Source organism: Grammomys surdaster, unplaced genomic scaffold (genome assembly GCF_004785775.1).
Source record: "Grammomys surdaster isolate TR1022 unplaced genomic scaffold, NIH_TR_1.0 197, whole genome shotgun sequence".
In the NCBI taxonomy this organism is placed as follows: Eukaryota; Metazoa; Chordata; class Mammalia; order Rodentia; family Muridae; genus Grammomys; species Grammomys surdaster.
This window is the reverse complement of record NW_021604642.1, coordinates 2,579,681-2,604,242: the sequence shown is the minus strand read 5'-3', so window position 1 is coordinate 2,604,242 and position 24,562 is coordinate 2,579,681. Positions and strand designations below refer to the sequence as shown.

Sequence of the window (24,562 nt, the reverse complement as noted above, 5' to 3'; positions counted from 1 at the left end):
AGAGATTAATCCTATTTTGCAGAAGAATGAGACTCAAAGAAGGGAAATACATTGTCCATCATCACATGAGTATTAGGTGATTTAAAGGAAAGTCTCCCTTCAGTCTAACCAATGGCCTCAGTGGATGTTCAGGAGCCACCTTCAATGCTTCAGTATGATGAGGGAGATGAGAATATGTGGGATTTTTTAACATTCTTAAGCAGTCTCCCAGGGCCTTGCATTAGACCAGAGGGATGAAGAGATAGATCCCCAAGCTGCTTTTGTATCCAGAATGGAAGTTAGGTGGGGACAGATGGCTTCTAAGGGTTGTATGGCCACATGCTCCTGAAGACTTACCAATATTAATCTCATCATCGGTCAGCGTGTCTCCAATGAAATCAAACTGAAATGACTGGAGTGTCTGGGAAAATTTCTGAACCGCAGAAGAGTAATCTGCAAAGGAAGAGGACAGTAGAGAAGGTCAGCGCTGCTATCCTCTCAGCAAGTCCTTCCTCCCATTACAGCACACAGACAAACCAGAACGGGACATCCCACAAGCAGCACCAGCTCTGCAAGGAAGTTAAGGGATTTTAATCAGTATTTTCAGAAGAAAATCTGAACAAACGAAACAACCATTTAAAGGAGTCTTGAACATTTTTTGCAGCATATTTTCATCCTCAATCCTTCTATTTGACTTGAAACTACTTAATTGAATACGCACAACATGCCAATACTTTCTTATCTTGCATACAACAATAGAACAGCCATCCTACTCCCCCCCCCAAAAAAAACCAATTAGCTCTGTTTTATACATGTAGAACTCAGAATTCAAGACATCTAAGAACGCTGGATGGAGAATTCAGGTGGTCTACCTGCCTCTCCGCTGCCTATTCCATGACAACATAGCTACTACCTGGGTATTTTACACATTCAACAGATGAAGGCGTGAAATAGGATACTGTCAAGCAAAATGCAGTGTATTTAGGAAGGGCTGAAACCCAAAACATCAATGAATTTTTTAAAAAATAGTGTGATTACATGACTAGATGGAATGTTTCTATTTTTTGGTCAAGGACTTTAATTTTCATTTGTAAGTATTCAATGATGGCAAAAAATGTAAATCACAAAACATAAATGACATTAATGTACACTTTAGAGAAATTATTTTGGCCAACTTTTAAAATGTTACCTTCAGCAAGGGGTTCAGCAAACCTCTTGACCCTTGCTCTTCCTCCAAGAGTGAATCACAGCTCTGTCACAGTATCATCCCCTGGGAACTTGAAGAAAGTGTGTATGACCATGCCCTACTCTAGACTTACTAAATCAGAACTTTCAATTTAATACCCAGGGAATCCCTATGTTCTTAGAATTTTGAGGGCAACTGTCTCACCAATGAAATCATGTTGGGGAATCTTAGAGGAATAGCTCAAACTCTTCCTTACTCCCGCTTCACATCTATAGAACATGTGGGCTAAGGGAGCCCTTGGAGGCTGATTTTAAGCTAATCTAAACAAAGATAAGGGTTGCAACAGTATCTCTTCCTTCACTCCCTTTTGTAGTGGCCTAAGGAGGTAACACCAGAACTCCAAGATATTTTTCTTACCTTTTAGTTTTTTGTTTCCTTTTAATTTTGAGGCAGGTTTTACATGACATATTCACTGATTTCTACAGGGAACTTAAGAGACTGTGCTCACAACATTGGCCTGTTAACAAAGGGAGCTACTGGTGTGAGACTTACAGTGGCCCAGGGATGAATAGTGGGAAAACACAGATCCCAACTAGGAGGGACTTGAAATGATAAGTTGCCAGGTGGGGCACAAGCTGTTGCCAGTGGGCAGCTGCTAGGGCTAAGGCAGACTCAAGCTTGCCAGGAAGAGAGGCTGGAGATTCAGGCCCTGCTGGGTCTTAATGCCTGTTATTTCTGCTTGCTATATTCAGACCCATCTTCCTCTAAGATTGAACATTTCGCTTCAAAACTGCTTTGTTCCACATTGGTCGGCTTTTGTCTCTGGTCCATGGCACACATGGACGCTAGGTGTCTTTGCTTTTACCAGTTACAACAAATAAAGGGTTAAGAATCCCTCACCCTCTGAGTTCTTTTAGATGTCTGTTTTATTGTTTTATTTTTACTTACTTACTTTACATCTCTATCAACTGCCCCTTCCCAGTCACCCCTTCCCACAATCTTTCCCCTTCTCCTCTGAGGGGGTGGAGGCCTTCTTGGGCAGCCTTTAAGGCAGCCCAGCTAGAACAACATATTCTACATGCATGGCCCCACTCCACTTGTTAGGGACCCACATGAAGGTCAAGCTGCACATCTGCTACATATGTGTGAAGAAGCCTAGGTCCATCCTGTGTATGTTCTTTGGTTGCTAGTTTAGTCTCTGAGAACCCCCAGGGGTCCAGGTTAGTTGACTCATTGGTCTTCCTGTGGAGTTCCTATCTTCTTCAGAGGTTCACAGTCCTTTCCCCTATTCTTTGATAAAAAGTCCTCAAGCTTCACCCATTGTTTGGCTGTGAGTGTCCAAATCTGTTTCAGTCAGGTGCTGGGTGGAGCCTCTCAGAAGATAGTCATGCTAGACTCCTGTCTGCAAGCATAACAGAGTATCATTAGTAGTGTCAGGGATGGGTACTTGCCCATGGGATGGGTCTCAAGTTGGGCTGATTATTGGTTGACCATTCCCTCAGTCTTTGCTCCATCTACCATTCCTGTATTTCTTGTAGACAGAATAAATTTTGGGTTGAAAGCTTTGTGGGTGTGTCAGTACCCCTATCACACCAGTGGGATGATGAAAAAATGGTATATTCTTTTGTGTTTGGTTGAAATATTCTATAGATGTATGTTACATCCATTTGATTCATAATGTCTGTCTTATTTCTCTGTTTAGTGTTTGTCTGGATGACCTGCCATTGGTCTAAGTGGGGTGTTAAAAGTCTCCCACTATTAATGTGTAGGGTTCAATGTGTGATTTAAGCTTTAGCAATGTTTCTTTTACAAATGTGGGTGCCCTTGTATTTAGGACATAGGTATCCAGATTCAGATATCATCTTGGAAGCTTTTCCTTTGATGAGTATGAAGTGTCCTTTCCTGTCTCTTTTGATCAATTTTGGTTGAAAGTCTATTTTATTAGATATTAGAATGACTACTCCACCTTTCTTCTTGTGTCCCTTTGCTTGGAAAATTTTTCCAGCTCTTTACTCTGAGGTAATGTATATCTTTATGGCAGAGGTGTGTTTCTTATATCCGGCAGAATGGTAGATCATGTTTTCACATCCACTGTTAGCCTGTGGCTTTTTATTGGGGAATTGAGTCTATTGAAGTTGAAATATTAATGATAACTGATTGTTAATTCCCATTATTTTGATGTTGGTGGTGTTAAGAATGTGAGTGTGTGTATGTGTGTGCACTCATGTATGATCATTTGTTATTTATGTTGGTATGGAATTACTTATTTCCTGTGGGGGGATTAGTTATGAAATATCTTGTTTTTTCCCTCTATGGTTATTGAGAGTTTAGGAAGTATAGTTGTTTAGGTTAGCATCTGTGGTTTTTAAGAGGTTGCAAGATATAAGTCCAGATCCTTCTGGCTATTAGAGTCTCTGTTGAGAAGTCAGGTGTAATACTGATAGGTTTTCCTTTTTATGTCACCGGGCCATTTTCCCTTGCTGCTTTTAATATTCTTTATTCTGTGGCAGGAAGATTTTCTTTTCTGGTCCATTCTAATTGGTGTTCTATAAGCTTCTTGTATGTTTATAGGCATCTCTTTCATTAGCTCGGGAAAGTTTTCTTCTATGATTTTGTTGCGAATATTCCTGGGCCTTGAAGCCTGGACTCTTCACTCTCTTCTATTCCTATTATTCTTAGGTTAGGTCTTTTCATGATATCCCAGATTTCCTGGATGTTTTACGTCAGGAATTTTTAGCTTTAACATTTTCTTTGACTGATGTATCAATTTCTTCTATTGTATCTTCTATGTCTGAGATTCTCTCTTCAATCTCCTGTATTCTGTTGGTGATGCTTGCATCTGTTGTTCCTGTTCTCTTCCCTAGGATTTCTATCTCCAAAGTTTCCTCAGTTTGTACTTTGTTTATTGCTTCTATTTCCACTTTCAGGTCTTGCACATCTTTTTTGTTTACTTTATCTCTTTAATTGTATTTTCCTGTATATCTTTAAGGGATCTGCTTCTTCTTTAAAGACCTCTACCTGTTTGTATTTTCCCTTTACTTCTTCAAGAAATTTATTCATTTCCTCTTTAAAGGCCCTTATCATCTTTATAAGATTGGATTTAAGGTCATGTTTTCTGTGCTTCAGTTGTTAGGATATCCAGGGCTTGCTGTTGAAGTGTAGCTGTACTCTGAAGGTGTCATATTGCTCTGGTCTTTGTTGATTGTCTTCTTTTAGCCTTCTTGTAGGGCCTTTAGCTATCTGGATGGCTTTGGTCTCTTGGATGTTCCTTCTGTAGCAGGTATTGGAATGGTAGGTATTGGAGGGAGGACTTCAATGGCCTGGTGTGGCAGGCCTCTGATGGGATGACTGTATGGTTCCTGATTACGAGGTCTGTGTGGTTCAAGATCCCCAGGTTTGATGAGGGTAGATGGAGAGGTGGTGGGAGAATCTTGGTGTTTTAGTCTCTAGCTTACAGATATATAAATACAGTTTATATGTGATAAATCACAAATAGCCTCTCCTAATTCAGATAGCCCTCTTTCAATTTTTTAAAAAGTATATCCATAAGTGATTATTGTGCTTTCTTCCTACTTAAATTTTTAAAAATGCTGTAGACGTACATGAGATTAAGGAGAGGCTCCTATTTCATCTCCTCTATTTCATCTAGAATAATATCCTCCTTCCCTATCTTCCTTGGGACCTGCAGGGAACTCTCAGCACATATGTAAGGCCAAGGGCCGAGCTCTTCCTCATTAGCTATCACTTGTTCAGGCCTACTGAAACAATCTGGGGCCCTACTCTCCTCTGTACAGAACAAGAGGTTAGTTTACATCAGTACAAACAGGACCTTCAGCATTGTGTAGCTTTTCTTTTAAATCCTTTCTCTTCAGCTTCTGGTGCTTCTCACCCTGATCTGTAAAACAGACAAGGTTAGAAGGGAACTAGCCTCTCTTAAAGTGGAGCACTTCTTAACCTGGATGGGTACTACAGACAAGATAAAAAGAAAACTGATATATTTCTAGGGATAATCCCTGTCTTGCCTTCTAGGCCACTGAAGCAAGTTAAATCCTCAAATGCTTAGGAAGGTAATTCAAGGCTTTTTCTCAAACTTCGAAGCTTTTCTATAAATAAATTTAAAAGGTCTACTAAAATTCCTTATGCGATTTTTAAGGTCAAAGACCAACAATTGTAAGGACTGGCTAAACTGTATGTCTAATCAAAGTTCATTTATCAGACTGATATAAGGAAGTGGTCCTCTGAATGTTCAATACTTAGATGTCTATACTGATGTGGTTAAAATATTAAAATAGGAAATATCTTCCACTCCAAGGTCAACTAGATCCCAGGGGTCTGTGGAGCATCTTTTAAAATGTCCATAACCATGGGGAGACACCCATTCTCTTGTTCAGGGAGGCCATGGAGATCCCATCTGGTGAATTCTAACCAATGTCCAGTGTACAAAAAAGAAGATCAACAAAATTTCCTTCATGTCTCCAAGTAAAACAATGGTCAAGTAAGGCCTTATTTTATGCTGACATAGGTACACTAATTAGTGAAAAATAAAAGGACTAGAGGAGCCAGAGGTTCCATGCCATTCAAAGTGACTCCTGAGGACCAATGGTCCAGCTTTTCAACTGGCCTTAACAGTTAAAAATATAATTTTCACAACCTGCATCACCTAAAACACCCAGCAGAAAAGAATAACCAAGATTAAAGCTATCGTTATGATTCTTTAATAGTCCAAAGGTCATATTCCTCAGTCATTACTTCTTACTACTGATTCTCATAACTTCAATATGTCCCTGTACACATCCTAATCCTTGAGAGATTGCTGTATTACAAAAAAAAAGCCTGATGGCATTCCATTTCTCCTGCAAGTTGTCAATTAGATGCTGACTTTAACGACTTCTCTAACAAAGCTCCCAAGTGTTTGTTCCTTACACAGGAGTCTGATGGAACAAACAGCTGCTGTTTTACTCGGTTACTTATCTTTCTACAGGGCTCTGGTACACAGGTCAGCAAACTGTACAATTGCATTTCATTTTACTAAACAAAATATATGTTAATCATGATATTGAGGAATTTTTCTCATTAACTTTATCTCTAAATTTTCCCTACAAGATTATAATAAAGGAGATCAAATGTCTGACTTATGAACTTGTGCCTGCCAATAAGAGATGCCTCAAGCTCTTGAGCTAAACTAATAGCCTTACATTTTGTGATGGGCAATGGTGACCAGATAATAATAATAATAATAATAATAATAATAAGCCTTGTTAATATCTATGACAAAGCCTGTCAATGGTTTTTTATATGGTTTTCTTCTGTTTTGTCTTCCTAGAATAATGGCGAAACTTTCCCAAATATCTTAACTATGATCTAAGCAAACATTAGAGTAGTACGAACAGTCTGGCTTTTTGTATGCTACAGATGCTCCTTTACTCACATGGTGCACTCCAAGTTTGCACATTGTCATCACATGGCTGTCTTATGTCTGTATCTTTGCTATCTTGTTAAGGTTTAATCATGCATGACTTAGTTCATAAACTTTCCTCTTAGGGACTCTAACTGCTGCTCCTTCTACATCACCCTGTTTGACAACTTGGAAGCAATTGGAGTTGTCTGCACCCCAAAACTCCTAACAGCAGTTAAGATTGACCTCTGAGAGGTGGGATTGAGGGACTAGGAGTTAGATTCTATGATAGGCACTCAGATAGGGAAAGGAGGTATTACTAGGTAATAAAAATTGGAACTTCAGGGCTAGAGAAACTTTTTAAGTAGAACTAGTAAAATAACATTGTATGTAAATAGCTTTTGGAAAAAAATTCGTATATAATACAGTTTGAGGAGTATATAACTACCCTTGAGTTTCCCACAGCACCTTGGTTCCCAGAAGACTGAAATGCTTTTAGCCTGTGTGCTCACAGCTAGACAGAGAACCACTGTCCATATTATGCACTGCTGTTTATATAGTGTTTATATATGTGGAGAGACAGACAGACAGACAGACAGACAGACAGACATAAGAAAGTCTTTATACTTCATCTGGTCTTATTACAAATGTAATAAAAAGCATTCAGACTAATATCTTTTGTGTTAAAATGACCTCAAACTTTAGAGCATCATAATTCACTGGCTTATAGAGAATAGAAGGGTTTTGGAAAGAATGTGTATATTTTAAGATATGTTGAAAGTATTTCTTCATGTAGAAGTGCCATTGAAAGCTGCTGAATGCATAGTAGAAAATAAAGGTGTAAACACATCATTTATCTAGTGGTTTACAAAGGCACAAGATATGTTAAATGTAGGGATAGAACTGACTGCTGATGTCATTTAACATCAACATCTCTATTTAGGTTTTTTTCCCCACACTACCTGTCTATTGCTGAAAGTGCAGTATTGAAATCACTCACCATCTCTGTGCTGTGGTTGATCTGTTCTTTTAAATCTACTACTGTTTCATTAATGAAGTTGAGTACTCCTGTGTTTGATGTGTACATGATTAGAATTGTAATACCCTGTTGTTGAATTTTTTCCTTTAATGAGAATAAAGAATGTTTGACTAGCCCTTCAAAAAAAATTGGAACTTCTAAGATAGCTGACTGAGACAAAGTCCTACTGGATTAAAACAAAGGCGTAGTGGGCCTCCTGCAAGTAGGGTAACCTGCTGCTGATGGACAGGCTTGTGAATGCAAGGCAAATTGATACCACAGCTGTGAGAGAAATCAGTCATCCTGGCTTTGTTCAAAGTGATCCACCCTAAATTAGAGGGAAAAGACTTAGCCCTGGCTACATGTAGTAGCACACATCTTTAATTTCTGCACTCAAGAGGCAAAGGCAGGCAGATCTCTGTGAGTTCAAGGCTAGCATGGTCTACAGAGAGTTTCAGGACAGCCAAGGCTACAACACAGTGAGACCTTCTCTCAAAATAAAAATAGGCATGAAGAAGAGACTGGATGGAGTTTTGGGGCTCCCAAGGTCCCCTGTCACCTTGCTGGGTGTATCTTTGCATACCCAAAATTGCTAACCAGTCATTCCCTGTTCTGCTGTTGGTCTAGCTTACATTGTCTTTGGGCTTTCATTTCCACTTCACCTGTAAAGATACTGGAGGAGCCTTGAAAGAGTAGGGAGGGTTTTCTCAATGGGATATAATGCTCATCTTTTAGCAAGATTTTGTAAAACCCACTCCTTCCCAACATTTGCTCTAGGAACTTTAATCCTACTTCACAAAGCCCCCTAATGTATTCATACAACTCCCCACTTCCCAGTGTCCAATCTTGACACTTCTCTCCAGCTTTACCGATACAACCTCGCCCATGACCATTTTTGGTGACTCTCTGAACCACTTCATCCCAGATAGCCTGCCTGGCACAATACGCCTAACTGGCCTTCCCATTTTCCATTTGACTGAGTCTTTTGCTGGTTCCCAGTACTGCTGAGGATGAGGAGAAATATATGATTTTCCTGCTCTGGGGAAATCCTTTCATATACATGGCCACCACCCTCCCTATTCACAGCTAAATTGGCTGTTACCTGTTAGTTCCTAAAAGCCCCTTCACATTTGGGGTTTTCCTTGACATCAATACCTTTCAGCTCGCAAATGGGTCATCCAACTCACTCTTGCCACTTTGGGCATTCTTTCAAGACTTAGACTGGGAACAGTAGGAGTGAGAGCTTCTTTGCATCAGTTATCCTCTCTGTCTAAGCAGCTCTCAGAAAGCCTTACAGAAATTTCAGATCAGCTTGACACCATTAAGTATCAACTAGATTCTTTGGCCAAGGTGATACTCCAAAATTGAAGATGGCTAGATCTCCTGATTGCTATCAAGGGAGCAAACTGTCTTCCTCCACACACACAATGCAGCTTCTTAACCAACAAATCTAGGCTAGTTCAAGATAGTGTCCAAAGACTCAGGGACCAGGCTCAGAAAATTCAACAAGCTCTTCCTCCTGGCTTCCCAGCCCTAACCTCCCCCCCACCCTGACTTACTGGCCCCTATGCTTTACCTTATCTTTTTAACATTTTACAGATGAAAACCCCAAATGTGAAGGGGCTTTTAGGAACTAACAGGTAACAGCCAATTTAGCTGTGAATAGGGAGGGTGGTGGCCATGTATATGAAAGGATTTCCCCAGAGCAGGAAAATCATATATTTCTCCTCATCCAGTTCTTCCTGGATCAAATCACTGCCATTACTTACATAGAACAAAATAAAAATACTTCTTCTGTAGTCACTCCAGACTCCAAACTCCAAACTCCAAAACAATACCCGCTCCACCAGCAAGAAGTAGCCAGACAGAAAATTATGCCCTCTAATCTTTATATGTACAGAGTCTGGAATAAAGAAAATCCTCTCTCCAAAAGTATGGCCATAAAAACAGGCTAAAGCTCTCAAGAGATTTGCCCCCATGAAGTTGGAGAAAGCAGCCAACCCCCATTACATGCCCTGGAGCTTGGAGATTACAAACCCTGACTTTTCCCCCACCCTGCAGTTTCAAAATTCAGTTTATACCAAAAGTAGCTTCTGGGCTTGACAAAGGCAGGTCCTCCCTGCTTACCACTCTCAACTATAAAATCTGATTCTCAGAACCTGCACGGTGAGCACACTCTCCCGTTCCCAGGAGGTTTAGTGGGTGTCAACCTCTTACACTAATAAAAATGTACTCTCACTGTTTGAGGACAAACTGAGTCTTTGGCCTTTCATTTCTCTCTGCTGGCTTGTTTCTTACCATATCTTTTGCAAATACACAACTAAAGGCTTAACTTGAGTATTGTTTATTCAAGAAAAAAGTAGAATCTCCTTTGGGGCACACACAAAATTTATCCTAATAAATATCATCTTCCCATCTTGCAGCAATGCTGGAAACAACAGCATCATAGCTGCAGTAACTGTGTGAACCAATAGCTCAGAAGCCACTGAAGTGGGGAGCAAAATAGGCCTAGAGGTTTGAAAGTCCTAAGTCTAAGACATTTTCTCGTATTTATCCAGTTTGATGGATCCCGAGAGCTTCATTCCCTGACTTGAAGCTAATTTTGCCTAAAAGACAGTATAGATAGTGCCAAAAACCAATCAGCCACAATTATCTTAAACTGTAGTAGCATAAAGCAGCTTAGCAAATTGGTTTAGTAAGAATGCGATCAAAATATTTGGTTAAAAAATGGAGAATAACAGAGTAGAAATTGCATGCTCACAGGTTGCCTTGAAAAGCCCCAAGGCATTACTAGAAATATAGAAAGATAGTTTTGCATTCAAAGAGACACATGCCTTGAGATGTGTGAATGCCCAAGATAGACTCGAGATCCTGATCATCCATGACTGACTAAACCATGCATAAGCCAAAAGAACAGCATAACATCAAATTAAACTGTCTGGCTGAGCACTAAAGACATATCCAAGAACACATATGGCATGCTGAAGCAAACATCAGGAAGTACATTAGTTCAAATTATTTAATGAAATTGATGTCCAAACATTAGATGGCCAGTGAACTAACCTCCCAATGACTTCAGTAGGTTCACAAAATACCCACTTTACATAATTTCTAAATCTAAAATATCAATAAATAAGCAAACAGTGAATGTTAAACAGCAAACTCTGGAGAGTAAGAAATGATTTAATTTTACAAACAGACAAGTTTGATTATCTTGAAATACTTTCAAAAGATTTTAATTTTATACATATGAATATTTTGCCTGCATACATGTCTATATACCATGTGAGATGCCTGTTGAGGATTAGCTATCGGATTTCCTAGAAAGGTAGTCATAGTTGACTGTGAGCTGGCATATTGGTAATAAGAACTGAACCCAGGTCCTCTAGAAGAGAAACAAGTGCTCTTAATCACAACCATCTTTCTAACCCCTGTACACTTAAGTATACTTTGTAAAATATGTCTTCTGTACACACACATTTGTTTGGCATATCTTTTTTCATCTTTTTACCCTGTGGTGATCTAAAGTGTGTTTCTTGGATGCAACAGAAGGATGGATCCTACTTTCAAAGGTCTCTTTTGTTGTTGTTTTTCTTTACATCACAAACACTGCCCCACCTCCTGGTCTCCTGACAGAGTCCCTCCTCCCCTTTGCCTCTGAGAGGATGGGGCCTGCCCTGGTATGCCCAAAAAGTAAGCCTAGGTAGCCATTTTTATTATCTGATGAAATATACTTCAAACCAAAACTAGAAGAGACAGGGAAGAACACTACATACTCAACAAAAAAATCTACGAAGAGGACATTGCAAACTTTAACATTTATGCACCAAACACAAGGGCACCCAAATTTGTAAAAGAAATATGTCTGCATCTTAAATCATATATTGACTCTCATACACTGATACTGGGTGACTTCAATACCCTACTCTCACCAAATCACAAGTCATCTAGACAAAAACTAGAGAAATGTTTCAGCTAACTGATATTGTAAACCAACTTGACTTTATAGATATTTTCAACACATTTCACCCAAACACAAAAGAATCTATCTTCTCAGCACCTCATGGAACTTTCTACAAAACTGATTACATTGCTCACAAAGCAAGGGTCAACAGATATAAAAAAAATTGAAATAATACCCTATATTCCTATACTGACCACCATAAATTAAAGCTAACTACCAATAGAAACAGAAATTTTACAGATTTGTGGAAACTGAACAATGTTCTACTGAATGAAAAATCTGTCAAGATACACATAAATAAAAGTTAAGGGTTTTTTTTAGCACTGAATGAAAATGAAAACACAACATAACCAAACTTCTAAGACACAATGAATATGGTTCCAAGAGGCAAGTTCACAGCACTGTGAGCCTTCATAAAATAATTGGAGAGATCTCACATTAGCAACTTAAATGGCACCCCTGAAAGCTATAGAAGAAAAAGAATAAACAACATCCAAAAGGAGTTGATAGCAAGAAATAATCAAGACTCATGGCTAAGATAAAATATAAACCAAAATGATATAAAGAATCAATGAAACTCAAGAGTTGGTTCTTTGAGAAAACCAGGAAGATTGATAAGCCCTTGGCCAAATTAGTTAAAGATCCAAATTAATAAAATTAGAGATGAAATGAAGACAGATAATCTGTATCCCACCAAACTGGAAAAACTAGGTAAAGCAGATACATTTCTGGATGTATACCATCTACCAAAGTAAAATCAAGATCAGACAAATCAATTTAAACAGACCTATAGCCCCTACTGAAATAGAAGAAATAATTAAAGTCCCTCAATCCCCCCCCAAAAAAAGGACAGGGCCCAATGGATTAAGTACAGAATTTTAACAGACTTTCAAAGAATTAACAGCAATATTCTTCAAATTATTCCACAAAATAGAAACAGAAGGAAGGCAGCCTAATTCTTTCTAAGAGACCATAATTATCCTAAACCAAACAATGTTCCAAGAAAGAAAAAATACAAAGTTCCCTTATGAACATAGATGCGAAATTTCTCAATAAAACTACTTCTAAATTGAATCCAAGAACACATCAAAAAGATGATTCAACATGATTAGGTAGGTTTCATCCCATAGATGTAGAGATGGTTCAACATACAAGAATCAATAAATGTAATTCACTATATAAACAAACTGAAAGATAAAAACCACATGATCATTTCACGGATGCTGAAAAGACCTCTTCAGGGTAAAAGAGACTAGGGATACCAAGGACATACCTCAACATAACAAAAGCAGTTTACATGCCCATAGCCAACTGGGCTTAATATTAACTTAAATGGACAGAAACTCAATGAATTTCCACTAAAATCATGAGGGAGAAAAAGTTGTCCACCCTTCAATCCCTATTCAATATATTAATTAAAGTCTAGCTAGAGCAATAAGACAACTGAAGGAGATCAAGGGGATAAAAATGGGAAAGGAAGAAGTCAAAGTATCTTTACTTGCAAAGTAGCTTTTACTTGATAAAATGGTATACATAAATGACTCTAGAAATTCTACCAAGAAACTGGTAACAGCTGATAAATACTTTCAGCAAAGTAGCAGAATAGAAAATTAACACACAAAAATGAGTAGCCTTCCTATATACAAATGACAAACTGACAATGGAAGAAATCAAGGAAACAAGACCTTTCATAACAGCCTCAAAAAGTATCTTGGAGTAACTCTAATCAATCAAGTGAAAGCTTCTGTATGGCAAAAGACAGCATCATTCATACACAGAGGCAGGTTAGAGAATAGAAAAACATATATGCCAACTACATATCTGATGAAGACTAATATCTAAAATGTATAAAGAACTCAAAAAACTAGACATCAAAAAAATCACCCAATTAAAAATGGAATACAGATTTAAATAGAGAATTCTGAAAAGATGAAAAACAAATAGCTGAGAGGCAGTTAAATAACTGTTAATGTCCTTAGTCCTGAAGTAAATGCAAATCAAAACTACTTTGAGACATCGTCTTTCATAGGTCAGAATAGCCAAGATCCATAAAACAAATGACAGTTCATACTGGCAAGGTTGTGGGGTAAGGGAAACACGATCCATTGCTGGTGGGAGTTCATATTTATACAGCCACTGAGGAAATCAGTGTAGTGATTCCTTAAGTTGGGAATAGATCTACCTCAAGATCCAGCTCTACAACTCTTGAGCACATAGCCAAAGGGGGCTACAACCTAACAAGAGACACTTCTTGAACCATGTTCATTGCTGCTCTATTTATTCATAATAGCCAGAAATTGGAAACAACATACATTTTACACAACAGAAGAATGCTTAAAGAAGATGTGGTACATTTACACAATGAAACACTACTTGGATGTTTAAAAGAGAAAAGCCACAAAATCATGAAATTTGCAGGTAAAAGGATAAAGCTTGAAGAAGGAAAAAAAATCCTGAGTGAGGTAACTCAGACCCCCGAAGGAAAAATATGGTATGCATTTGCTTATATGTGAATGTTACTTAAATCATCAATAAGCAGGCGGCACTCAACATATCCACAGAGGTTTGGTACACAGTGATTTGGGGGAGGGGTGGATTTATATAAGAAGGGTAAATAGAATAGATAGTTATGGATGGACACTAGGAGGGACTGAAACAGAAGGAGTCAATGGGAGGGGGAGGGAAGAGGTATATTAGAGAGGGAATATGATGAGGGACTGCTAAAACTAAGGGCCATTTGAGAGGTCACTAGAAACCTAATTCAGTAAAAGCTTCTTAAAATACACATACACAGTGTTAGGGTTTTAGTGCTGGGAACAGACCCCATGACCAAGGCAACTCTTATAAGGACAACATTTAATTGGGACTGGCTTATAGGTTCAGAGGTTCAGTCCATTATCATAAGGAGGGAACATGGCAGCATCCGGGCAGGCATGGTGCAGGAGGAACTGAGAGTTCTATATCTTCATCTGAAGGCAGCCAGAAGACGACTAGCTTCCAGACAGCTAGGATGAGGGTATTAAAGCTCATATCCACAGTGACACACCTACTCCAACAAGGCCATACCTCCTAAGAGTGCCACACCCTAGGCCAATCATATACACACCATCACACATACATACATGAAAGAAATCAAAATGGAATAACAAAATAACAGGGGAGACAAATCCCCAACTAGACATCAGTTGCCATCAAATAAAAACTCCAGTTCTATGAATGGGTTATATCTAATCTAGTTGTTGGCCAAAGATGCCCAATGGAAATCCCCCCAAACAACCCACAAACTGATGTTAAAGGCCCTATTGCTGAAGACCACACCTATACAACTCACTGAACACAGAGAAATTGAGCTTGGACCTACATGTGGCCTTCACTTTTACTGAATAGTGTTCAGGGTACTTTATAGTACTCAGTACACTACCAAAGAAGAAAGATAAACAACCATGCTACAAGTGGCACAAAGCTTGTGGGAGTAACCAACCACTATCTGATTGGATTTAAGGACAACTCTATGAAATGGAACCCAGCCTTAACACTGCTTGGGTGGCCAAGAACATAGTGCTCTACTCACAGATCAGTGCCTTGCTCAGCCTTCATCAGAGAAGCTTCCTCCCACAGCAGATGGGAACAAATACAGAGACCCACATCTGGACAATATGCAGAGTGAGAGACCCTGAAACATCTATTCCTAATTTGGGATATCTATAGCTAGTCTTTGCTACTGTGTAGGTTCTTCTGTTTCCAACCCTCTATCCCCCTGTCCCCCCATTTCAACCCCTAACAATAGATAGGAGAAAAACAAGGATAGAGGGGAGAGAAGAATTAGGAAAATCCCTGAATCTAATTTCTCTCCTGTCATTTCTTCTGTGAGCATGGCTACTAGCAAACTGCAACTAACCTTCCTAAACAACCACCAATTCCACCTCTCGGGGCCTTAGCATTTATGTGCCCTATGAAAAGTTCCACGAATTCCAAATGTCATGCCATTATAGAAATTATCTGCAGGTGGTAAAACCATGTTTCTGCTAGAGGATGAGGTAAATCATGGTCAGCTGCTAGGGACAGACTGAAGCAGCCCCACATCCCCACATCCGGGATTAAAACAAAAGCATAGTCTTACAATATTTCTGGTTGTTTTTTTTTTTTTTAAGAAATCAGAATTCCAGAATTCTCAAAAATGTCACTAAAGATAACTTCATCAAATCTTTCCCCTCTGGGATTAGGAAACTTTATAGTAGTAAAGGTCCGTGGAAATGGAAGACACCAAAAAAAAAAAAAAAAACCAGGACCTTCTAGATACAACAGAGCTGACACACACACAAGTTCCTCATGAAGACTATTGCAGCATGCACAGGACCTGCTTAGGTATAAGCCCCATAAGGTCCCTGCTGAGAGGAGAAGTGGAAACAAGCGCCTCCCACCCCATCCCTAACCCAGAAGCTATCTCCAATTGGTAACTGCTTGGGTATACAGACAACACTAAGGTCACATTCCATGCCCAGCAGTAGATGGCCAACATAAAATAAACACAGTAGGATTGTTGTAAGGTTCTTTATTTCATAATGCTGTGAGTACACTTTTTTATGTCACAGGTCTGCTTATTATGCTATGGTTTCATATTTTGTGGGGTTTATGGGATTTCTGTGTGTGCAAATGTATGTATCTCTTCATCTGTGTGTGTTTCTTGTGCTTTTTCTTTGGCTCTTCTTCTCTGCTTGTTTGTTTGTTTTGGTCAATACTGTTTTGTTGTTGTTGCTACTTTTTTCTGATGAGAGAGGTGTGGATTTGGGTGAGTAGAGAGGAAGGGAGGATCTGGAAGGAGTTGGTGAAGATGGTGATCAGAATATGTTGTATAAAAACAATCTATTTTAAATAAATAAAGCATATTGGAAAAAGAAAAATATCACTAGTGTCAACTCTTTAAAATAAATAGCTCACTACTCTTGTAGAGTAGCTGGTGTTGGTTCCTAGCACATGTAGCGGCTCACATCACCTGTGACTCCCATCCCAGGAGATCTGGAACCCTCGTCTGGCCTCTCTAAGCTACTGCTTAAAGTGGTAAACATAAACTCACATGGGCAAACACTCATACACATAAAGAATACGAGTAAATTTATTTAAAAGCAAACAAAAGAGACAAAATTGTGACTAGAGACAACAAAATTTATAACACACAAAATCTGTCAGGAATATAAACACTGACCACATTGCATTGAAACAAAAACCAGACAGCAATTTAGAAATAAACAAATCAACAAAATCTAGGTAGTGTGACACATTTAAAATAGATAAAATCACCAGGTAAAACACTGAAAAATAAATGTAAGACATTAAAAGTCCTGTATACATGGTACATATGACATACATCTATAAGAGATTTTAAGTATTTCTGGTAAGTAATTATAGTTTTTTCAAGTTCACAAGGAAATTTCCCAGGAGAGATAATCTAGTAGGCCAATAAATAAGCCTTGATAAGTTTAACAGAATTGAAATCCTCTGAAGTATAATCTCTGACCCTAAAAGAATATAAAACATAAAACACCTGAAAAATAAGGGGAACCTAAAAAGGCTTCATATATAGTAATGATATTTTATATACAACATCAAAAAATAATAGATGAAAGATATTGTTGATAAGATGAGCTATTACTTTTTTCTTTTTTTAATTTTTTTTAATTTTTTAAAATTTTTTTTCAACATGAAATGCTTTTTTATAGCATGTTTTACAAGGGGAGGGGGTAAGAGGGGCCAGGTGGTGGAAAAGTACAGAATCTTCTTGGCCACTGCCTTGAAACATGTCATGGTCTATACGGTACACTGCCTTGAATTATGATCTACCTGCTGTTCTTCAGAAGATATGGTACACTGCTTGAGTTATGGTCTCCCTGCTATTCTTAAGATGATATGGTACACTGCTTTGAGTCTATCTGCAGTTGCCAAGCAGGATCTTGCAGTTGCCAAGCTTCAGGGGACATTGTGCAGGTGGGGAAAGGTAGGGGGTGAGGGTAAGCTATTACTTTTTAAAGCTTCTGTTCTGTGAAAGACAATGTCAAGATACTGACAAGCCATAGACTAGAAGAAAATATTTGCAAAAGATATATCTGATTTAAAAAAATAGACTTATCCAAAACAATGCATAGAAATCTTAAAAATTAGCAACAAGGAAGCAACCTAACTGAAAAAAATAGTAAGATTATCTAGGGTCAGACCTATCCATCATATGCTGGTAGGAATATGGAAAATTAGAACTTTCGTTGTTGGTAGCAATGAAAAATGGTGTAGGCAGTTGGGAAGACAAATTAAAACTAAACAATAACCTGGCATGGTAGGTCAAACCTACAATCCCAGCTGTTGGGAGGCTGAGGCTAGAAGATCTTCAATTTGAGGCCAGCCCGAGCTACATAGTGGGTTCTGGATCACTGTGCTCTACATAGTAAGACCTTATCTGAAAATAATAATAGTATTTTAAATCTACCTAAATGTAACAAAACATAGTGATCAAGGCCCTTGCTATGTCACCACATTAAAAATATATTACAATATTACCAGTGGTTACTTGGTTGGCACATATACTAAAGTTGAAGTGATACAGAAAATGTTAGCGTGGTCACTACACAAGGATAACAGGCATGTTTGTAAAGCAGTTATAGTTTTGCAAAATCTGTGCTATGCATAAGTGAATATCTTATTTTGTATTTTTTAATGTTTTATACTAATTTTTAGTTAAATTTTTCTAGGCAACAAAAACTATCAAAATTCATAAAATATGCCCACACAAAAATCTGCTTAAAGACATTTATATAACATTGTTACTTGTGAATTATAAAACTTGGAAGCAACAAAATTTCTTCAATTAGATGTGTAGATAAGTAAATAATCTACCTATGGACAGAGAACCATGAGTAAAAGAGATGAGCTTTCTCAGTCACTGTTTTCTTGAGAAATGGTTGTGTTTCTTTTCACTATCAGATGTGTTTCCTCACTATCAGTTGCAGAAGTATATATGGAAGAAAGGAAAATGGATTATGAATAAGAATCATTGACAAAAGGAAAAACAGGAAACAGAAACCAGACTAGCCCCCAAGGAAAGGATAGAACAGCCAGGTTATATTCTATGAACCGGAAGTACCTCCTTGTTGAGCAGAATACCTGTAGTCTGTAGCCACAAAAGAGAGGCAATTTAGCTGTGGGCAATAGGGCCTTCCACAGCAGCACCAGAAAGCCTATCAATCTTCAGGTGAGCCAATACCTGCCTTTTCCTAAAGGCACTCTTTTTCTAAGACCACCAAATCCAAAAAATAGTTTTCAAATGGTTACTAGAAGCTCAGGAAAAATGCTTCACCTCTCTCCATGGCAAAGACCGAGGACTCCACTCTGGCAGGCGTGGAGATATCTATTCCTAGGCCCTCAGTTAAGAAAGTGGAGTGGGTGGCTGGCTTTCAGACTAAGGACCCCAAAAACCTCAGTGGAGATGAGCAGGGTCATTGGAACATGACAACACAGAAAAATAGATGCAGAGGCACCCAATGGGGCTTTAGTGGCCCTCAGAGAGAAAGCAGAGATGTGTAGAAATCCACAAATAAACCCGCAAGCCTCTGGCCTAGAGACTGTAGCTATGGCAACACACTTAGCTGTTGTCAGAAAGACCAAGTCTTTGTGTGACCTGATAACCACAGCCATGGACAAGTCCATCCACACAAAAAGTCAGTCAAAGTCTGGATCCGTGACCACATCCATGTCCACGTGATTGGTCATTAACAAAAAGAGCCCATCTTCAGCAGGCCTAATGACCAGCAATGAGTACAAGTTTGGCCATTGCCAAAAAAAAGTCAGTCCTATCTGGCCTGGTGACTAAAGCCATAGCCACATGCTTGGCCATTGACAGAAAATGTCCCACAGCCATGGTCACACAATCAGCCACAACTAGAAAAAAATGAATTCATCAAGCCTAATACCAAAAATGCCCAGTCTTTATCTGGCCTGGTGACCACAGCCATGGCAACAGGCTTGGCTGTTACCAGAAAGAGTTGATTGCTATCTGGTCAAATAACTGCCCCCATTGCCAAGAACTTGGTTCCTGCCCCCCAAAAAAGAGTATCTGTCTGGCTCATTGATAACTGCTACTAGTAGAAGCCAATCTTCATTTTTCCCTGGGACCACAGACTTGGACACACCTTTAACTGTTGCTATTACAGGACAACCTCTATCTGTGGATACAACTAACATGAGACAACCAATTACAGAAACAACATGGAGATGCTAGTCACAGAAAGGATGGCCGAGAAAAGGCAATCTACTTGCAAGAAAGTGTCTCCTGAAAAAGCAGCAGCGATTCGGTATAAGGCTGACAGAGAACTCCTCCAGATTCAAAGATATTGTGGTAAGCAAGCAAGATGGCTTCACCCACAACTTTTTATCCACAAAATCATCAGAAAATAACTCACTTAACCTAGAAGTGATGAAAGAAGTTCAGATTGCTTTGGCCAAGGCTGCTGCTGATGACAGCAAGCTGGTACTGCTCAGTGCCATTGGCAGTGTCTTCTGTTTCAGCCTTGACTTTGCTTATTTTATACACTGTCTCACAGGGAACAAGAAAAGAAAAAGCACTAAGATGGCAGGAGCAGTCAAAAAAACTGTGAATACTTTCATTCAGTTTAAGAGGCCTATTATTGCAGCAGACAATGGCCCAGCCATCGGACTGGGAGCATCTCTATGACCTCTTTGTGATATGGTTTGGGCTAATGAAAACACCCTATACCACCTTTGGACAGAGTTCAGATGGCTGGTCCAGCTTTACATTTCCCAAGATTGTGGGAGAAGCTTCTGCAAATGAAATGGTACTTAGTGGGCAGAAGCTAACAGCACAGGATGCTTGTGAGAAGGGCCTGGTCTCCCAGGTATTTTGGCCACAGACCTTCAACCAAGAAGTCATGATTAGAAGCAAGGAGCTCACCTCCTGTAATACTGTTGTCCTGGAAGAGTCAAAAGCTTTACTGCACTTTAATACCAAGTTGGAGTTGGAGCAGGTCAATAAGAGGGAGTGCACACTGCTGAAGACTATTTGGGGCTCTGCAGAGGGGATAGATGCCATGTTAAAATACTTGCAGAAGAAACTTGAGTATTGATTGACTGGACTGCCACCAGCAGCCCTGGAACTGGTTTAAGTAGAACTGGTTTAAAGACTATGAAACCCCTTGCTCCTAGTTATAAATACTTACTCTTAAATCCTGAAACAAGTTCACCTGTAGCTCATGCACAGCAGTAGGACTGGAACGCCCAACCTATTACACCGAAGAGTTTTAAAGAACTGGTACTTTAAGAATAACTAACTGCGCCCTTCGGCCTCTGCCTGGTCCCTTGGACTGGAGCAGACACAGAGTCGGTCTGCTCCTGTCCTGTGGAGAAACTGAATCCTGAGTCATCCAGGAGCCACTGCACTCAGAGCAGCTGGTAAGAACTCCATCTCACTCCCTAAGCCCCAGAGATATATCTGGGAGCCAGGGACATCCAGGGCACAGCAGCTACCCAAACCCCGCCCCTCCGGAATTCCACTTCCCTTCGGCCCCTGCCTGGTCCCTTGGACTGGAGCAGACACAGAGTCGGTCTGCTCCTGTCCTGTGGAGAAACTGAATCCTGAGTCATCCAGGAGCCACAGCACTCAGAGCAGCTGGAGCCACTACACTCAGAGCAGCTGAAACTGAATTCTGAGTCATCAGGGACCCACTGCACTCAGAGCAGCTGGAGCCACTGCACTCAGAGCAGCTGAAACTGAATCCTGAGTCATCGAGAACCCACTGCACTCAGAGCAGCCGAGGAGCCACTGCACTCAGAACAGAAGGATTACCAGATCCAAGAGGTGGCCTGAGTCCCAGGAGTTCTTCCACCCGGGAGATTAGGGGCATAAGACCACAGAGACCTCTGGACTCCGAGGAGCTCTGCAATAAGCAAGATAACTGGAAATACAGATTCCAATCTTACACAGAGAGGGCAGGTACCACTAGAGTTACCCAGATGGCGAAAGGCAAGCGCAAGAACATAAGCAACAGAAACCAAAGTTTCTTGGCATCATCAGTGCCCAGTTCTCCCAATATAGCAAGCCCTGAACACCCCTTCACACCTGAAAAGCAGGATTCAGAATTAAAATCACTTCTCATGATGATGATAGAGGATTATAAGAAGGAATTAAGTAACTCCCTTAAAGAAATACAGGAGAGTACAAGTAAACAGATAGAAGCCCTTAAAGAGGAATCACAGAAATCCCTTAAAGAAATGCAAGAAAACACAAAGAAGGAATTAAACAAAAACATTCAGGATCTGAAACTGGAAATAGAAACAATAAAGAAAGTTCAAAGGGAGACAACCATGGAGATAGAAAAACTAAGAAAGAGATCAGGAGTCACAGACGCAAGCATCACCAACCGAATACAAGAGATAGAAGAGAGAATCTCAAATGCAGAAGATACGGTGGAAAATATTGACACAGTTGTCAAAGAAAATGAAAAAAGCAAAAAACTCCTAACTCAAAACATCCAGGAAATCCAGGACACAATGAGAAGACCAAACCTAAGGATAATAGGTATAGATGAGAATGAAGATTCCCAACTTAAAGGGCCAGTAAATATCTTCAACAAAATCATTGAGGAAAATTTCCCTAACCTAAAGAACAAGATGCCCATAAACATACAAGAAGCCTACAGAACACCAAATAGACTAGACCAGAAAAGAAATACCTCCCGTCACATAATAATCAAAACATCAGATGCACAAAACAAAGAAAAAATACTAAAAGCAGTAAGGGAAAAAGGTCAAGTAACATATAAAGGCAGACCTATAAGAATTACACCAGACTTCTCACCAGAGACTATAAAAGCCAGAAGAGCCTGGACTGACATCATACAGACACTAAGAGAACACAATTGCCAGCCCAGATTACTATACCCAGCAAAACTCTCAATCACTATAGATGGTGAAACCAAGATATTCCATGACAAAACCAAATTTGCACAATATCTTCCCACAAACCCAGCACTTCAAAGGATAATGGATGGAAAACGCCAACACAAGGAGGGAAACTACAACCTAGAAAAAGCAAGGAAGTAATCTTCCAACAACCCCAAAAGAAGATAACTATACAAACATAACTTTACCTCTAATAACAAAAATAACAGGAAGCCACAATCATTTTTCCTTAATATCTCTTAACATCAATGGTCTCAATTCCCCAATAAAAAGACGCAGACTAGCAGACTGGATACACAAACAAGACCCAGAATTTTGCTGCATACAAGAAACACACCTCAGTGACAAAGACAGACACTACCTCAGAATAAAAGGGTGGAAAACAATTTTCCAAGCCAATGGTCCCAAGAAACAAGCTGGAGTAGCCATTCTAATATCAAATAAAATCGACTTCCATCCAAAATTAATCAAAAAAGATAAGGAAGGACACTTCATACTCATCAAAGGAAAAAGCTACCAAGGTGAACTCTCAATTCTGAACATCTATGCCCCAAATGCAAGGGCACCTACATACATAAAAGAAACTTTACTAAAGCTCAAAACACACATTACACCTCACACAATAATAGTGGGGGATTTCAACACCCCACTCTCAGCAATGGACAGATCATGGAAACAGAAACTAAACCGAGACACTTTGACATTAACAGAAGTTATGAACTGAATGGACTTAACAGACATCTATAGAACATTTCATCCTAAAACAAAAGAATATACCTTTTTCTCAGCACCTCATGGTACCTTCTCCAAAATAGACCATATAATTGGTCACAAAACAAGCCTCTACAGATACAAAAAGATTGAAATAATCCCTTGCCTCTTATCAGATCACCATGGAATAAGACTGGTCTTTAATAATGACAAAACCAATGGAAAACCCATGTGCACATGGAAACTGAACAACTCTCTACTCAATGATGACTTGGTCAAGGAAGAAATAAAGAAAGAAATTAAAGACTTTTTAGATCTCAATGAAAATGAGGACACATCATACCAAACTTGTGGGACTCCATGAAGGCAGTGCTAAGAGGAAAACTCATAGCTCTAAGTGCCTACAAAAAGAAACTGGAAAGAGCACACACTAACAAGTTGACTGCACAACTAAAAGCCCTAGAACAAAAAGAAGCAAATACACCCAGGAGGAGTAGAAGGCAGGAAATAATCAAACTCAGGGCTGAAATCAACCAAATAGAAACTGAAAGAACAATACAAAATATCAATAAAACCAGGAGTTGGTTCTTTGAGAAAATCAACAAGATAGATAAACCGTTAGCCAGATTAACCAGAGGGCACAGAGAGAGTATCCAAATTAATAAAATCAGAACTGAAAAGGGAGACATAACAACAGAAACGGAAGAAATTAAAAAAATCATCAGATCCTACTACAAAGGCCTATACTCAACAAAACTGGAAAACCTGGATGAAATGGACAATTTCCTAGACAGATACCAGGTACCAAAATTAAACCAGGAGCAGATAAACCATCTAAATAGTCCCATAACCCCTCAGGAAATAGCAGCAGTCATTAAAAGTCTCCCCACTAAAAAAAGCCCAGGACCAGATGGTTTTAGTGCTGAATTCTATCAGACCTTCAAGGAAGACCTAATACCAATTCTCTTCAAACTATTCCACAAAATAGAGACAGAAGGAACACTACCCAATTCGTTCTATGAAGCTACAATTACACTCATTCCCAAACCCCACAAGGACCCAACAAAGAAAGAGAACTTCAGACCAATCTCCCTTATGAACATCGATGCAAAAATACTCAATAAAATTCTAGCAAACCGAATCCAAGACCACATCAAAACAATCATCCATCATGATCAAGTAGGTTTTATCCCAGGAATGCAGGGATGGTTCAATATTCGGAAATCCATCAATGTAATCCACTATATAAACAAACTTAAAGAAAAAAACCATATGATTATCTCACTAGATGCTGAGAAAGCATTTGACAAAATTCAACATCCCTTCATGATAAAAGTCTTGGAAAGATCA

At 39.2% G+C, this 24,562-nt stretch overlaps 1 protein-coding gene, 1 non-coding gene and 1 pseudogene across 2 annotated transcripts in view; 2 read left to right on the top strand and 1 right to left on the bottom strand.

The window, feature by feature from the left end:
• Ophn1 (oligophrenin 1) overlaps window positions 1-24,562 on the bottom strand; it is a 309,606-nt gene that overhangs the window by 200,891 nt on the left and 84,153 nt on the right. Inside the window, exon 3 of the mRNA XM_028770048.1 lies at window positions 337-432. Coding sequence (XP_028625881.1) covers window positions 337-432 — 96 coding nt within the window. The remainder of the gene's footprint in view (window positions 1-336; window positions 433-24,562) is intronic.
• LOC114623367 lies at window positions 18,091-18,197 on the top strand. The gene has a single exon (XR_003711758.1). It is a non-coding gene; the product is annotated as a U6 spliceosomal RNA (small nuclear RNA).
• Window positions 19,329-20,667, top strand: LOC114623343 (annotated as a pseudogene).